General features: G+C 41.4%; 1 protein-coding gene across 6 annotated transcripts in view; it reads left to right on the plus strand.

The window, feature by feature from the left end:
- ANO2 (anoctamin 2) overlaps positions 1-18,202 on the plus strand; it is a 329,301-nt gene that overhangs the window by 279,826 nt on the left and 31,273 nt on the right. For all 6 annotated transcript variants that reach the window (XM_037068063.1, XM_037068065.1, XM_037068064.1 and 3 more), the window contains one exon: positions 8,105-8,250. In XM_037068063.1, coding sequence (XP_036923958.1) covers positions 8,105-8,250 — 146 coding nt within the window. The remainder of the gene's footprint in view (positions 1-8,104; positions 8,251-18,202) is intronic.

An 18,202-nucleotide genomic window follows, 5' to 3' on the forward strand; every position in this document is an offset into this window, starting at 1 on the left:
TTAGGTCCAGTATTCCTTGAAGCAGAATTGGAAATGGGCCTTGTATCATCCAGAAAGATGTGTGTGTGTGTGTGTGTGTGCATGCATGTGTGTGTGTGTGTGTATGTGTGTGTGTGTGTGTGTAGTAAATGCTCTCTGGGCACAATCTGAGATGGACAGAGCAGACAGAGCAATACTTCCACTGGCCAAACATCCTCCATCCCTATTTTCACTCAAAGCACAAGATCACATCCCAAAATAGCTGGAATATAGCTCTAGACACAGCCAGTAAGATTTTATAAACTTTCTGCTCTTTTTGGGTAACTGTGATAAATACTACATTTTAAGACATAAAACAGTCTCTCTTTAAAGACATCACAGGCGGAGGAAGTCTGTGTTCTCAAATACAGTGGAATCTGGCCATAAATCCAGAGTCTAAGGAACAAACTTGAACCTTGTCAGGTGTCAAGAAAAGGAATACATAGCTCAGTGGTTCATGTGTTTCTCTTGTTTGGCCCATTTAGGGCTTGGTTGTGACTCCTTTAATGGGCTTGCAGAGGCTGTAGAGCCAGGGTCTGCCTGGGTTCCTGTGGCAGGAGGCCCTGGGTGAACTCCCCGTGGTCCTGGGGTGAGCCTGAGAGGCACAAGTGAAGGAAAGGCTCTGAGCCTTCCAGGCAGAGTTTCTCAGACTTGTCATTTAAAAAGGGACAGGAAAATAGCAGATGAAAAGGATAAGGGGGTAACATCAAAGGAGTTATTTTAACGAATACATCATACGGTCAGAATCGTAATCTGAAGTTTTCCAAACAGCCCATCTGTATATTATACAACTTGCAGGATTCCTGTTAAGTCCCACTCTTGAGGGACTATTTGCATTAATTTTTTGAATGGTCACTGAAATCTCCAGGAGGGAAATTTCTTGGCATGACAGATTCATAAGAATTATTTGTGGAGGTTTCCCCTCATTGTTTTTGACTTACCCCTGGTATATTACGTGCTGACCACAAATTTCTTCCTGATGCTCTTTTGCTGCCTTCTTCCTTTGCCACATGGTCTTCCAGTTGGCCTTCTGTTCCTACGACTGCTCCTTCCTGGCCCTTGGAAGGTTCCTTCCCCTCCATCCGTCCCTTAATCATAGGTATTTCCCCCTCTGCTCCAGGCACATGTGGTGCTATTTAGGGTTCCAATTGTTCCCTCCATGATGATCCTCAGATCTTGAGCTCCAACCCAGACCTGTTTTCATAGCTCTAGACCCGTATATAAAATTGCTTACTGGACATCCCTACTCAGTTGACTCATGGCGTCCTCCACCTCAACAATGTCTCCCCTTCCTCAAAACTGCCTCTTCTCTAGTGTTTCCTATCTTAGAAAACTGGGTCACCTTCCACACACATGCCCTAAGACCCTTCAATCCTCCTTTTCCTTCCCTTCTCACATCCAGTTCACCAGCAGCTTCTTAACTCTACCACCTAAGCATGTCTGTCTGTGTAGGTCTCTTCATACCCATTGCAATCACCATAGACTCAGCTACTATAGTCTCTACCTGCAGCACTGCATCAGATGGCTTACAAGTCCTTCAATGCCATGAATTTGCCTTATCTTTTAAGTCTTATTTTTTGTCACTTTCTCACTCCTGGTCTATGCTCCAAACATTTTTAACTCCTTTCAGTCCCTTCTACGCACCATTCTCATACTTCCCTTTGGCTGTTGCACAAATAATTTCCTGGGCCTATTACATACCTTCACTGTCATATCACTCTCCCTTTTTCCCATGCTTCTTCTGTCATCTCTCCTCATTCATTTGGTTTATACAACTCTTCGTTGGAAAACTTCCTCTGCTTCAGGCCAGATTAGGTTTCTTTGTTATGTTATCTTAATTACCTAAACTCATCCCTTCAGAATACTCATTATACATTATTAGTAACACTTATTAAAGTGTTCCTTTCCAACTAGACTGCCTTATTAAATACGTTTGATGGCTGCAATTGTTTTTTTCCTGGAGAGTGTATTCTAGGAATGCTCCATCCTTTTGTTTGAACTAGAACTGTTTGTTCACTAAACTTCTACAAAGCTATCGGTCTGAGTTTAATCTAATGCCTCCATTTTCTGATGGATGCCTTGTTTGCTGGATTATATACCACTTTCTTTCTTGCTTTATATTTTTGGTTGCTTCATCCTCCTGGAATATCATGAGCATGGATGCATAGAAGGTTATCTTTTAGAAAAACTTGTGTGTGTGAAAATATCTTTATTCTGCCTTTGCACTTGGTGTATACTTTGGCTGGGTATAGAATCCTGGGCTAAACTCATTTGCCTAGAATTTTCTAGTGTCAAGGGTTGATGTTGAGAATTCTAATACTGTTTTGATTCCAAATAATTTTTAGAGAATCTTTGCTTGTCTCTCTGGACTAGGAAGCTTTTAAAATCATTTTCACCATTCTTAGAGATCTAAAACTTCATGGTGAGTGCTTTGGTGGAGGTCCCTTTTTAATTTAACCATTACATTGAGTAGGTTCTTCTAATCAGAAAATGCATGTCCTTCACCTCTGGGACATTTTCTCATATTTGTTTTGTATTTTCTTCCCCACCATTTTCTTGGTCTTTTCTTTCTGAAAAGATGTTGGAGTTCATAGATTTGATGAATTTTTTGTCTTTTCTATTTTCCGTTCATTTGTCTTTTGTACTATTTTTTTCTGAGAGCTTGTTGAGTTTTAACTTCTTATCATTTTACTGGGTGTATTTCAGATCTAGAGTTTTTCTGGTTCATTTTCTCCTCCAAATAAACTTTTTGCTCCTGCTTATGTTAGGAAGTGGTAGTCACTTGAGAAATATGGATGGACAGGCACATTAGGGCCCACTATTCCTTAAACAGGGCGTTGACCAGTCTACCCACTGCCTTTGGTGATACCTGGTGCCTGTAACTTCTGAGCCTTTCTGAGATTTTGCAGCATGAGTTGGCTTGCTTTTCTTTGCTTTCTTTCACCATGGGCACTTGGTATTCAACCATAGCAGCTGTGCTAACTCCTTCCTCCACTGCTCATCTTCCAAGATATTCATTACAACTCTCATACACTACTATTTTCTTTAGCCTTGTGGTTTTATACATTTTAAAATTCACTGTCATTTTTGTAGCATTTCAGAAGTTGATAGGAATATACCTATGTGTTCAGTGTTCCATGATTAATTAAAACCACTAATTATTTTTTATTAAAGATTTAGCCAAGTTTTCTGATTACTGATATCTGGAGAAAAAAATTCAATTTGAGTTCTGGTTCTAAATCTCCCTTCCTCTCCCTCCCTCCATTCTTTCCTTCTCTTTTTCTCTTTCTTTTAATTTTTTTCTTTATTTTCTCAGATAGTGTCTCAGCTGGTCCATACTATTTGGCTTCAGAATCATTAGGCTCTGGGTTTTTCTCAATTTCTTATTTCACAGAATTATTGTTTGCTAATTTATAATAAAATATTTTATTTTACTGCTGCTTTTATGAATCTCAATTCATTCTTTAAATCCTCCTTTGATGATGATAATGATAATAGGAACAACAATAGATATATTTAGTGAGCTCTTAGCATGTACCAGGCCCTAAGTGAAGCATGTTACATAGACTAGCCCTATGGGCTAGTTGACATTTTCTCATAGATAAAAAACTAAAGTTTATGGAGTTTTAATAACTGCCCAAGAAACTATAGCTTGTGAATTATGAAACTGGTTTTTTAAATTTTTTTTCAATGTAAAACATTTTAATAGTTTGTCAAATATACAGTTATTAGAATTATGTAAATATCACTTATAAAAGTTGGTATATCACATTAGATGATTCTATAAAATAAACTCTCACTGTGACAGTAACTCCTGTGGTCCAAGAATACCCCCATTGATAGTACAAATTACAAACACATTTAAAAAGAGATATTTAAACCAGAGTAACTTTGACCAAATACATTCATTCATCTAGTAAAACAAACAAAAGCACAGTCACTAATTACACAGTTTTAGGTGCAATTTCACATGCTTTTATAAATCTTCTAGTGCAGCTCCCATACATAGTAAAGTGTCTTTGTGCACACCACTTTCATATGCAGGTACATCGTACATCATACTTAAGACTATTTCACTTCATAACTAAGCTTGTTAATATATGTTGTAAGTGAACAATAGGCCAAACTTTAACCCTTTAAATTTTTTTCGTAAAAATTATTTTTTCATTTCAATCATTATGAAAAAGTTTAACCATTAAAAAGAATTCTTGAGTATATTCTAATTTTTAATCACATGAATACTATTTCCTCTTATAAGATGCTATCAAAATAATAATTAAACATTAACTCCCCTAAAATGGAAACTAAACTTCCTAAAATATTACCTACCGTTGTAAGTAATAATAAAATCATTCTTTAAGTCAAAAAATAGTTTCATATGCATTACCAAATCTAAGATATCATTGAACTGAAGATAAGATTGAGGCCAAAAACATTTGTATTAAATTATAAGATCCAATGTTAAGAATGTGCAGTAATTTGCTTGTGAAAATATAATGGATATTTGTAAATAATTATTTTTTGTGCATTAAGGGCTTCCCTGAAGACAGATTCCCTAGAGAAAATTACAACAAAGAAAATGAATGTTTTTAGATTAGTCATGTTTTTTAATTACTTTCCAAAACAGCTTACAAATTTACTCCCTCACCAGAGTGTCTCTATTTTGCTGCATCCTGTCCAAGTTCTCTCTTTTTGTAAATTGCTGTAAAAGTATTCCTATTAATTCTATTTAAGAGTATGTTTTATTGATTATGCTTTTACAGTTTTTTTCAATTTTTCCCCCTTCATACCCCCTCCACCCTGCACCCCCAACCCTCCAGCATCCCCCACCCCTTAGTTCATGACCCCTTATGTACATGGGTTGTACGTATAAGTTCTGTGAGTTCTCTGTTTCCTATGCCATTTTTGATCTCTCCCTTAATCTAGTTTATGCCTACCAATTATGTTTCTTCTTCCCTGTACCTTTTTGCCCCTATTCCTCCCTTTCCCCTCCCCATTGAAGTCCCTCCATGTGATGTCCATTTCTCTGATTCTGTTCCTATTCTACTTGTTTGCTTAGTTTTTGTTTTCTTTGTTTTTCTTTTCTTTTAGGTTTATTTGTTGACAAGTGTGAGTTTATTGTCATTTTACTGTTCATATTTTTAATCTTCTTTTTCTTAGATAAGTCCTCTTAACATTTCATATAATAATGGCTTGCCAATGATGAATTCCTTTAACTTGACCTTATCTGGGAAGCACTTTATCTGCCCTTCCATTCTAAATCAAAGCTTTGCCGGATAGAGTCGTCTTGGATGTAGGTCCTTGCCTTTCTTGACTTTGAGTACTTCTTTCCAGCCCCTTCTTACCTGTGAGGTTTCTTTTGAGAAATCAGCTGATAGTCTTATGGGAACTCCTTTGTAAGTAACTGTCCCCTTTTCTCTTGCTGCTTTTAGGATTCTCTCCTTATCTTTCATCTTAGGTAATGTTATTATGATGTGTCTTGGTGTGTACTTCCCTGAGTCCAACTTCTTTGGTACTCTCTGTGCTTCCTGGACTTGTATGTCTATTTCCTTTGCCAAATCAGGGAATTTTCTTTCATTATGTTTTCAAATAAGTTCTCAATTTCTTGCTCTTCCTATTCTCCTTTTGGCACCCCTATGATTCAGATGTTAGAACATTTAAAGTTGTCTCAGAAGTTCCTCAGCCCCTCTACATTCTTTGAATTCTTATTTTTTCATTCTATTCTGGTTGAATGCTTATTTCTTCCTTCTGCTCCAAACCTTTGACCTGAGTCCCAATTCTCTTTCTTTCACTATTGGTTCCCTGCACATTTCCCTTCAATTCACTTTTCATAGCCTTCACCCTTTCCTCTATTTTGCGACCATACTCAACCATTTCTGCGAGCATCCTGATTACCAGTGTTCTGAACTATGTATCTGATAGGTTAGCTATCTCTTTGTCACTTAGTTGTATTTCTTCTGGAGCTTTGATCTGTTCTTTTATTTGAGCCATATTTTTATGTCTTGGCATGCCTTTTATGTAGTAAAGGGTGGTATTCACTAGGGCAGGGCAACCTATGTAGCTGCATTGTGCTACTGTATGTGGAGAAGAGGTTTGAGAGAGAACAATTCCACTTGCTCAGCTCTTACTGGATTTCAGCCACTTCCCCCACTACCCACAAGCAAATTGGGCCCTTCTGGTGTTGATTCCAGGTGGGTGGGTTTGTGTATGCTCTAGGACCCTGTGAATCTCTCCAATGAACTCTCCTGTGAGGCTGGGAGTTTCTCCTGCTGAGTCAACCCCCACAGGTGTTTTCAGTCAGAGGTTTTGAGGCTTTATTTGCCCACACTGGAATCCTGGGTTGTGTGGCCTGTCTTACTCCCCAGTTGTTCCTCCTGGTTTATCTTATCCACATGCAGTTGTGGGACTGCCTATTCCTCCAGCTACTGCCTCATCTGACCCGCCAGCTGCCACCTTGCTGTGAGTCCTCTTCACCTCAGCTGCCCAACTCTGCCCCTCCTATTGGTCTGGATGAATGTTTCTTCTTTAATTCCTTGGTTGTCGAACTTCCATATAGTTTGATTTTCTAGCAGTTCTGGTTATTTTTGTTTTTAAATTAGTTCTTGTCCTTCTTTTGGTTGTGTGAGGAGGCAAAGTGTATCTACCTATGCCTCCATCTTGGCCGGAAGTCAGGATTATGTATAATGCCTCTTCTTGATGGCAAATGATATTAGAGATATTGATTAGAACATAATTTTGAATGATGAGATTTTTGTTAACTGTTGGAAGCACTTTCTAATAACAGAATGAGATGTGTAATGTTAACAGGAGTACCAGTCTGGAAATAACTACACAGGGGTTGTTGGATGATCTTGTGTGAAGAATGTGGAGGGCAGGGGTAGTTTCTTGCATTTAGATAGAACACAAACTTCAAAATCCCATTAAATTTTTCAATTCTTTGATTCTGTCTGTTCTGATGTTAGTTGTGCTTGCAACTGTCTCCTAGAAACTTTCTCATAGAATAGTTAGCAGAGTTGGCAGCCTGCTCCTTCACCTAATTTCATTTTCTATATATTGTGTATCAATAGGAAGTATGCAAAGACTGTAATACCCTCAGGTATATTTTAACATTTAATATTAAAATAATAATAGCTACCATGTAGTGAATGGTGTTACCATGTCCAGATATTGTGCTAAAAATTGTATAAACATTGTTTCATTTAATCCTCATACCAACCCTGAGGGGATGGGTCATTATTGTCCTGTTACTATTCTAGACCAAAAAAAAAAAATACTGCATGTGATTGACTTAGTCTATTAGGGCTGTATAACAAATGCCACAGACTGTGTGGCTTAAACAAGAGAAGTCGATTTTCTCAGAGTTCTGGAGAAGAGGCAAAGTTCGGTTTCCAGGGAGGGCTTTCTTCCCAGCTTGCAGACAACCACTTTCTCACTGTCCTCCTCACAGGGCAGAGACAGAGAAATCACTGCCTCTTCCTTGCCTCTTGAGACTACCAATCCTATTGGATTAGGACCCTACCTTTTTTTACCTCATTTAACCTTGATTGCCTCCTGAAAGCCCTATCTTTAAATACAATCACATGGGGTTAGAGCTTTGACATGTAAATTTGTGGAAGAGGATTGATTTCGACTCATGGTAGTGGTAGATAGTGTTTAGCTTGGCTTTAATGGAAAGATGATGCTGTTTATGTTTTTAAGAGCTGAAGGTGTTTGAGTTTGGAGGAGAGCATGTTTCTACTATTTTCTGGACACCTTCTCTTCCACATGAAGAGTGGGGATAGATCACCTGTTAGATAATAGGACTGTCTCAGTATTTGGCAAGAAGGGCCAGCTCTTCTTATTGCTTATTGAAAAGCAACAAGAATTCAGTTTCTTTCCTGATCCTTTGTGGGGAAACCTTTCATTACCCTGATAAAGGAGCTTCTTAGGTTATCTTTAAGAGAAAAGTAGTCTTCTTAGTATCCCACTATCTGTTCTTGGAACAGAGATAACTTCAGTGTCAACACTTAGTTTGTTTCTCCTTTCTGTCTGCAAGACTAAGTCTGTCCTCCAGAGGCTTTTGGTGACTGATCCATTTCTTTTCCAGGAAACTAAAAAAACTATTTCGGAAGCTGAAAGATGAGACAGAACCTGGAGAAACGGACTCTGCCCATTCAAAGCATCCAGAGCAGTGGGACCGAGACTACAGCTTGGAACCATACACTGGACTGACTCCAGAGTACATGGAAATGAGTAAGAGCATGTGATCTTTCCTTCCTGGTGCAGGTTCAGACAAGGGGTCAAGGAGAGTGATAGGAGAGGGGAGGGAAATGACTAGGGCAGCCACTGCACCTCCCTGGGCTTCCTGGTTACCCAAAGTCATCTTCAATACATAAAAGTTGAGGAGTATAAAGCAGAAAGAACCCTGGGATGAGAACCAGGAGCAACTCTTATCACCAAGTCGATACTAGGATGATGCTCTTTTCTCCTTGGACTTCCTCTCCACAACTTGAAATGAGAAGTTTGGTCTCTCAGGTACCTTTCCATGGCTTCTTTCATTGATAAAGCTGAAAGAGAAATAGTGAAGTCTGAAATTTAAGGGTAGAGTTTCCATCAAGGAATAGTAAAGTAGCCCTATGACACTTGGGACAAGGGTACATCTTTATTTTTTATTTTTTAAATATATTTTATTGATTATGCCATTACAGTTATTCTATTCCCCCCTTCATTCCCCTCCACCCTGCACACCGCTCCCCCACCATTCCCCCCCCCCTTTAGTTTATGACCACATGTCTCAAGTTCTTTAGATTCTATATTTCCCCTACTATTCTTGCCCTCCCCCTGTCTATTTTCTACCTACCGTCTATGCTACCTTCTCCCCGCTTCTCCTCCTCCCACTCCCCTGTTGCTAACCCTCCATGTGATCTTCATTTCTATGGTTCCGCTCCTGATGTAGCTGTCCTCTTAGTTTGCTTTTGTTTTAGGTGTGGTTGTTAATAACTCTGAGTTTGCTGTCCTTTCATTGTTCATATTTTTTATCTTCTTTTTCTTAGATAAGTCCTTTTAATATGTCATATGATAAGGGCTTAGTGATGATGAACTCCTTGAATTTGATCTTATCTGAGAAGCACTTTATCTCCCCTTCCATTCTAAATGAAAGCTTTGCTGGATAGAGCAGTCTTGGATATAGGTCTTTGGATTTCATGACTTGGAATACTTCTTTCCAGCCCCTTCTTGCCTGTAAGGTCTCTTTTGAGAAATCAGCTGACAATCTGATGGGAACTCCTTTGTAGGTGACTGTCCCCTTATGTCTTGCTGCTTCTAGGATTCTCTCCTTCATTTTAATCTTGGCTAGTGTAATTATGATGTGCCTTGGTGTGTTCCTCCTTGGGTCCAACTTCTTTGGGACTCTCTGAGCTTCCTGGATTTCCTGGAAGTCTATTTCCTTTGCCAGGCTGGGGAAGTTCTCCTTTATTATTTGTTCAAATAAGTTTTCCACTTGTTGCTCTTGCTCTTCCCCTTCTGGTACCCCTATAATTGGGATGTTGGAACGTTTAAAGATGTCCTGGAGGTTCCTAAGCCTCTCCTCAAGTTTTTGAATTCTTGTTTCTTCATTCTGTTCTGTTTGGTTGTTTCTTTCTTCCTTCTGGCCCACTCCCTTGATCTGAGTTCCAGTTTCCTTTCCATCACTATTGGTTTCCTGTGCATTTCCCTTCATTTCAATTAGTTTAGCCTTCATTTGTTCCTCTAATTTGTGACTAAAATCAACCAGTTCTGTGAGCATCCTGATCACCAGTATTCTGAACTGCGCATCTGATAAGTTGTCTATTTCTTGGTTGCTTAGAGTTATTGGCTCTGGGGCTTTGAATTCTTCTTGAGCCATGATATTTTGGTCTGTTCGCACCTGTTACATATGAGGGGCAGAGCCCTAGGTGTTCACCAGGGCGGGGCAACTCAGTTGCTGGGTTGTGATGCTGTATGTGGGGGTAGGGTCAAAGAGGGGCAATGACAGTGCCCTCTGCTGCTTTCTGCCACTGGGGCCTGTGTGGTCTGTCTCACTGCTTGCTCCTTCACCTGGTTTATCTGCGCGCGAATGTGTGACTGCTGTCAGCCTGCTGCCTTGCCGCCCTCACTGGGTCTGCCCATTGCAACCCCACGCCTGGGATCTGCCAACTCCTGCCCGTGCACCTGGGTCCCTGGGTCAGTCTGCCTGAGTTTTCCTGCGCAACCCCGCTCTGCCAGTCACTGGCTCTGCCCCTCTTACCAGTCTGGCTGAATGGTTCGTTCCGTTTCGTTATTGTCGGACTTCCATATAGTTCAATTTTCTGTGTTTTGGTTGCATTTTTGTTACTGAAACTCTGTTGTCTTTAAACTTGGTTGTGCAAGGAGGCACAGTGTTTCCACCTACACCTCCATCGTGGCTGGAAGTTCGGGTACCTCTTTAATATGGAGAATATAGAAGAGTCCCCAGTTCTGATCAGGTAGGGCTGGGTAAAATATCAACTTTTCCCTAAAAAAGATGGGGTTCTTTTGGTAGGAGGTGGTAAATAGATTTCTAGTTCCTGAGCCTCTGATTGTTCTTGGATAAGGGTTTAAAATAGGGGTGCCTGTAACACAGACTGATAGAACACAATAGTTTTACTTGTGGTTCAGAAGCCGTGAGTTTTCCATTATGACAAGTATCCCAGCTTAGACCAGCTGCCTTCAAACTCTTGGCTACTTGTGAATAATCCTGATCTTTTATTGAGGTGGATATTTGAGAAGCATCTTTCCAAGACTTGGAACTAATGAATTACAAACAGAGGAGCAAGAGGTCAGACATATCATCTAAACATTTACTCAACCCAGGGTGTTGGAAAATCATCAGTCACATCCAATGAAAGCACTCAATACTTAATATCATTGTGGTTTCATAATGACTCCTGCCTCCTTTGGTTAATTACTTTTAATAAGGGGCCACCAGTGCCTCTCTGGGCACCAGGTTCTTCCCTTGTTACTTTTAATGGATATCTATTCTCTTCTGTGTGTAAAAATGTGTGTCTATATGGTAAGGGTAGAGAGAAGGACAGAGTCTACATTAGATGACTTCAAAAGTTCTGCTCTAGCCTTGGGGACCTAAAATTCCAGGCAAAGCCTCAGCTTTGTGTTCTAAGTAAACTCACCAGAGAAGAAACAGTTGTGTCTGCTTCAGGAACAATGGGCAAAGAAAATATGAAGACCCAGTCTATGTAAACACATAGCTCCCTTATTCTTTTCACCTTTAGTTAAGTGCTACCTCTAATCCCTCTCCAACCAGATATTTACACAGAGATGATTACTAGCATTGCAGATGCTACTCAGTGCCTGCCATCTTCTCAGAAAGAAACTGCTGCCAGAGAGTGAGGCTTCCATCTGGGGAAGGGCCTACTTGAGAAATCCTTGAGCTCTGTCTCTCCAAGTCCACCCTCCAGTTCTAGTCCTCTGCCCCCACCACCCAATTATCTGTGTAGGTTTTACATGTTGTTTGTCCAGATAGTCGATCATTTCAAAGCTTCCTCTTTTGAGTGATTAAGAACAGAGACCCTTGAGCCATGCTTCCTGGGCTCAAATTCTGGTGTTACCACCAATTAGCTGTGCAGCTTTGGGTAAGTGGCTGACCCTTGTGTCTCAGTTCGCTTTAGCTGTTAAAAAATTTTGATAATAATATCTATCTAATGGGATTGCTACATTTTTAAAATTAATTAATTTATTCTTAGACAAGGGAAGAGATATATAGAAATAAAGGGAAAGAAACATCAATGTGTGGTTGCCTTTCGAGCAGTGCCTACCAGGGATCTGGCTCGCAACCCAGGCATGTGCCCTGACAGGGAATCGAGACGGCAACCCTTTGGTTCTCAGGTCAGTGCTCAATCCACTGAGCCACACCAGCCATGGCGGGTTGTTGTATTTAATGAATTAATATCTGTGAAGTTCTTAGAAGAGTGTCTAGCATATATGAAACTATGTTAAGTGTCCAGTGTTGTTTCTCTTAATGGCCCTAGGCCCTAGAAAGGCGGAGCGTAGGGAAATATGCTCCCTTTTTTCAGCTGTGGTGTCATTGAATAGACAGCCACTCTGTGTTCGAACTTGGGTACTGACAAACTAATGAGAAGAGGGAAAAACAAAAACTAGATTACTTGGTGATTTCTGGAAGAACTTCACACCAAGAGTATAGAGAATGAAATTCATTCTATAGATTACACACACATACCCTACTTATTGAATAAGAATATAAGGGAACAAAACAATCATATTTTGAAAATCGAAAAAAAGAAAGGATCATTTCCCAAAACTTTCCTCATTCACAACTTTTATTAACACTTTGGTGTTATTTCTTAGTCCCTCTTTCTTATATATGATTTTTAAAATGAAGTTGAGACCATATTCACATTTATTTCTTTTTTATTTAGCTTTCTATGACTGACTATTTCCAAGTTGTCACGTAATATTCAAAAGAAATAGCTGCATAATACTAGTCTCATAAATGTACCCTAGTTTATAACCTATCTTTCAATGAAATGTGTTGTAAGTTTATTTTCCAATTCTTCCCCTATTTTAATGATCTAACATGTGACATCTTCATACATATATTTTGCACATTGAAAATAGTATCATTATTTCCTCAAGACAGACTCCCACAGATGTAATTACTCCCGCAGATGTAATTACTAGATTTGACATATGGCCACTGTATGGTTCTTGATTTACTTTACCAAATTGCTTTCTGAATGCTGAGTTTGCCTACCCACAGGCAATATACAAAACCTCCTTTCAGTGAGTACACATTATTAAGTAACTGGAAGTCAGGTGATATGGAAGAATTATCAGTGTGCAGTAAGCTTGAGATTCCCAGACCCTATGCCTACCTCATTCCACATTGTTGGCCTGAATATTTCAAACTCATCTTTAAGCTTTTCCCAGTGCTTCCTCTGTGAAGTCTTCCTAGACGAAGGCCTGTTTCTCCTGAGAGGAAACATTATTTCTGTCCCAATATTGCAGTTGATATACATACTGATGGGATAACTTGCAGAATCATGGTGATATTGATAGCATGTTATCTTTTCTATTTACAATCCTCAGTATTACTGACTTCAAGATAAGATTTAAATCCCTAGCCTAGCATGTAACGGCTTCCGTGAGCTGACTCCTGTGTGGTAGGTCCTTCACGGTGCCAGAGTTGCATCTGGTTTTCCCCTGTTACCAGGTATGACTTTGCTTGTCTGCCTGCAGCAAGATCTACTGAGCTGTGCAGGCTCAAACATACCTCTTGGATGCATGTTTGGTTCTTTCATCCTTAATTCCTCTCTTCTTTTATACTTGCTTTGATATAGGAGACAATGCGAGTGCTTTGAGGGCAAAGATTGAGCCTTATTCCTCTCTAGTCACAACATTCAGCACAGTTCCTGAAACATAGTAAAAGCTCAATAAAATATTTCTTCAATGAATGGCTCTTTGAATTCCCTTCCTTCAGCAGCCGGGAAGTGGAGACTTCACTTCTCTTTATTCTATGATATTTGGGCCGGCCTCCCTTTTCACCGTGGACATATTTATATGTATTTTTAATATGCAGCAATTTTCATCTCCCAAGACCAAAGTAAACCCTGTTTATTATCAGGGTTTTCCCTCAAAGACAAATCACTTCTGGTTTTAATTTGCTCCTTTGCCTTCAGGGATCAAATCATTAGCGGAAGTGGACAGAGTGGAATGCTCTAACTCAGACTTGCATTTAAGCTCAACTCCAGTTTCAAGTCTTTTTCTCTGTATCACCAGCCCCCTCCCCTTACCCGCCTCCAAGCCATCCCTGAGGGTAATTGTGTGTCAGGACCTGTGGCAGGCACTGGGGACACAGAGGCAACACACAGGCCAAGGGACTGCTGGCCCCAAGGATCTAGTGGCAGAGAGAAATGGGCAAAAAGTTACGGGAAAGGGTCTCATTGTCAGAAAAAATGAAGCTGACTGCTTGCTTCAGAGAGGTGAGGTCTTTGCAGCTTTCATTTGGACGAGCAGAGGGGTGTTAAAGAGAATTGTCCACTCTCCTTCCTTTGGCCTGTGATTGCCTGCTCACTGAACATCCTGATTTCAGAAATGTCCTACTGAGGCAGCCACTGTTCCAGGCTTGTTTTTGAACTTTAGACAAGGTCAGGAAGAAACTCCATCGCAGGGAAAACATTTCTCAGCTCTCTGGACTGGAGACTTGGTTCCTGTGACTGCTTTCTGAAATCTCTACTACATGTTTGGCCCCACCACTCTCCAGGCCCTGGCTGAGAAACTAGTTCCACATCCCTGTTCCTTCGCCCTCTGTCTCCACAGAGCCCTATCCAGAGGGTGGGCCCTGGAGTGTCTCTGGAAGCTGCTCCTGCAGGTAGCCTCAGCCTCCTAAACTTGATACTTTTTTCTACTATGCCCTCAACACAGCCACTTGGAAACACCAACCCACTGCTACCCTTTTCATTCTTTCTGAGGGGTAGTGTTGGTCTTATCCATTGTTCAGAAACCCCCAGAGTCCCATGTCCTTAACAAGGCCTTCATGGGACATCCTGTCAATGTACTTAACCCTGGGCCCTTTTATGTGTCCTAGGTCCAGCCCCAGTGAACCCCACAGACCATTTCTCACCCACAGCCTGCATTTCATTCCTTTCATGCCTTTGCCCTGCCATTCCCTGTGCCTTCCCATTCACAAGACCAAAACCAGCTCTCAGCCACCTCCTGCCCAAAGCAGCTTTCCTTCCCTTCCCTAACTTCACTCCTCCCCAATCCTCAGAATTTTAGTCCCCTCCCCCATAGCATTTCAGACAAGCTGCTTCCTAAGTTAGTGATGCCTGTTTGTAATTAATTTCCCGAGGGCAGGTTTCCCCATTGGCACGGTCTTGCACAGCACCACCCCAGCCTGGGTAAACCGCTAAGGGAGCCACTGAATGACTGAATAAATGAGGCTATCATTTATCCAGCATCCCCTTTCTCTTCTCTATGCCGAAACAATCCCACTTCTAGTAATGCTGACATCAGTTCTCATTTAATGGGCTGCTAATCCAGGGAGTGGATTATCAAGAATGGTGGTTATCCTTGTTTCTCTTTCTGTGCAGCCTCCTTTCATATCTTCCCCTCACCCTCCTCCCCGTCACTCTGCCTTCTCCCCTCCCCCACCCTAGGCCTATTATGAACTCCTTTCCAGTGAGGAAGCCAGGGAAATAAGAGAAGGCGTAACGTGAACCCATCCACGCGGCTCATAGGTAGCAGCTCTGGGAAACAACTTGGTGGGAGCGAAGATCGTAGTCCACACATATCAAAACTTAGTTGGAAGCAATTGTTTCTGCTATCCTCATGGATAACTAAGACTTGGTGATAGGAATCATGCCACTACTTCTGATTTCGCTGCCCCCTTGCCTTCAAAGGGAAAGTCCCTTTTATCTTCATAGGATCACTGTGGGGCAGAGTGAGAGCAGAGTCTCTCCTTCCCATCCTCCCAGGCTGTTCTTGGGTGCTAATCCAGCTCTGCCTTTATCTAGCCCTGTGACCTTGGGCTTGTCAAATCCTCTCTTTGGGCTTCACTTGCCTCCTTGACCTTACAGATGACCCTTGAACAATGCAGTGTTAGAGGCACCCAGCCCCAACATTATCAAAAGTCTACATATAATTTTTGACTCCCCAAAAACTTTACTAATAGCCCATTGTTGACAAAAACCTTGCCAATAATATAAACAGTAGATTAACACCTATTTTGTATATGTATTATATACTGTATCTTTACAATAAAGTAAGCCAGAGAAAAGAACATGTTATGAAGAAAATCATCAGGAAGAGAAAATACATTTACAGTACCATCCTGCATTTATAGGTACCATTAAGTTTAAAAAAGCCTGTGCAGTTCAAACTGTGTTATTCAAGGGTCAAGTGTATAGGGAGTTAGACCAGATGATGAGTTTTTCCTTGCAGAGATGCAACCCACTGTTCTGTGGTCATAATCAATTGTGTAATAGGTCCCAAGTAATGTAACTTATTACACAATTGATGCTACTACTAGTAATACATTTTTAAAATAGAAAGTAAAACAGTCAATGTCACCCTCACATTCTCACCTTCCTAGATTATTTCTGAGTGAGAGAGCAAGGTGCTTTTCAAAACCTGGCTGCACCAATAGAAGTGAGCGGTGTGTATAATCATTTTTCATTGACTGTCAGGACAAGAGTAAAGAGTTTCAATGTACTGGGCCAGGTGACCTGCAGGGTCTCTCTGGTGTCGGCATCTCAGTTTATACATTCCAGCTGGACAATGCTCCTGGCAGCCAAGAGGCTCAACAGGTGGTGCCAGTTGCCCAAGGTCATCTCAAGGACTCATTAGTGGACCTGAATGTACGGCCCCTTTCCAGACTGTTCAGGACCTGTAGGAACTTAGGCTTCAGTGAAGGGATGGGGTGGAGTAAGGTTTTTTTCCTTCCTTCTCAACAAGCTAGACCTTCCCAATTCCAGAAAGGCCCTTGTCTTAGGCTTTGAACAAAAATGAGAGCAGTGAAACCAAAGCAGCCCACTCCCTCCCGTGGGCTTGACATGGTGATCCCTGGCCCTGCTCTCAGCTGTCAGCTTCCTTCCCCGTGATCCCCAGGACCACCCATGCAGACAGGAAGTGCGCTGAGCCCACTTGGAGCCTGTCAGTTGTAATGGTGAGGCAGGTCATCAGTTGAGGGAGGCAGCAGGGAGAGATGTATTATATTTACGTTTTTCTAAATTGTGCTGGAGCTGGGGCCCAGAGCCCACGGGCATGGGGGAGGGGCCATGAGGTGCAGGGGAAGCTGGGAGTGAGGGTAAGGCTGGGAGGGGCGTTGAGGGGGAGAGCTACCTCTGGGCAGGATCCATGGTGGGGATGGGCTGGCTCCAGACAAAGAGAAACCTGAGAGTGGGGGATTAAGCTGGAAAAACCTGTGAGGGGAGCAGCAAGCTTTCGAGGGAATCTCCAATATCAAACCGTTTTCCTGAAGAGCTTACCAAGAAGGACTTTAAGGATCGTTCCCCGCCCCCCATCTCTGAGGGGAGAAAAGAATGCTGGCCCAGGAGCAAGCCTTGACATTAATCATCACTGTCCCCAACCCCAAAATGGGGCTTCAAAGTTGCAGAGTTTTCCTCAGGGTCCGATGAGAGGAAATACTGCAGTCGCTTTAAGAGCTGCAAGTGAAGTTATCTGGACACTTGAAACAGTTTGGTTTTTACAGAGTGGAATTTGGCATAAAAACATAAGCCTAAATTTAATCCTGTAAGAGTTTACTGACAAGTTCCAAAAGAGTATTAAGTTTCATCTCCACTTTATCAGATAGATCAGTGATGCAATTGTCAGTTTTTCTCACCTGAGCACCAGCGGCCCAGGTTCACGTTATTCACTAAATTGTGGTGGGAGCTTCTTGAGGGCAAGGTTTGTGTCTTATTTTTTCACAGCATATAACCACAGGCCCTGGCATACAGTAGGTGCTCAATAAATGTTTGGTGATGAAGAAAGACAAAGAAAGAATGAAAAGGGTTGTCGTTTAGTGAGGACCTTGAAGATAAAGGGATAGATGGACTTTATAGACATTGTCGTTCATCAGAACTCTCTGGATGCCCTGACTGCACTGATTCAGCCGGAACAGTCTACCCCCTTGCCTGCCTCCAAGGCCCAAGAGTCCTTATTTTGAAATGCTCATAGTTAGAGAATGCGATCCTTTTAAATAAGGGCAGTTCTCCTACAGCAACACAAAATAATGGACTTATTATCTAGGTAGTTCTGGCAAAACATCCCATGCCATGGTCAACTACTGCTCTGAGAACACTTTATAACAAATACCCTAAAGTCTCAGTGACATACACCTGAGACAGAGAATAAAGAGCAATGGGAAGAGCTGGCTACAGACATCACTAGGTACCCTACCCTGGAAATGACCAGGGAAAAGTGGCCTCTTATTAAAGAATAGAAGGGACTGAGGCTTCAGGTAGAACGATGACTTAGATGACACCCAAGATTCTTTCCGACTCTGATATTCTCTGGTCATGGGTGGTAGGGAATCACACTGGGTAATTTTCAAGCTTCCCACAGAGGCTCAATATATAAAACTAGTCCCAAGGGTGTCCTAGCTGTGAGTGATAAAATGTCCCAGAATATGTGCCCGTCCGTCCGCACTGAAGCCTGCACATTCTGTCTCAGAGCTCTAAGTGTTTGCGCTACA

Source organism: Sturnira hondurensis, unplaced genomic scaffold, assembly GCF_014824575.4.
Source record: "Sturnira hondurensis isolate 20B ecotype Veracruz unplaced genomic scaffold, ASM1482457v3 Scaffold0017436, whole genome shotgun sequence".
NCBI lineage: Eukaryota > Metazoa > Chordata > Mammalia > Chiroptera > Phyllostomidae > Sturnira > Sturnira hondurensis.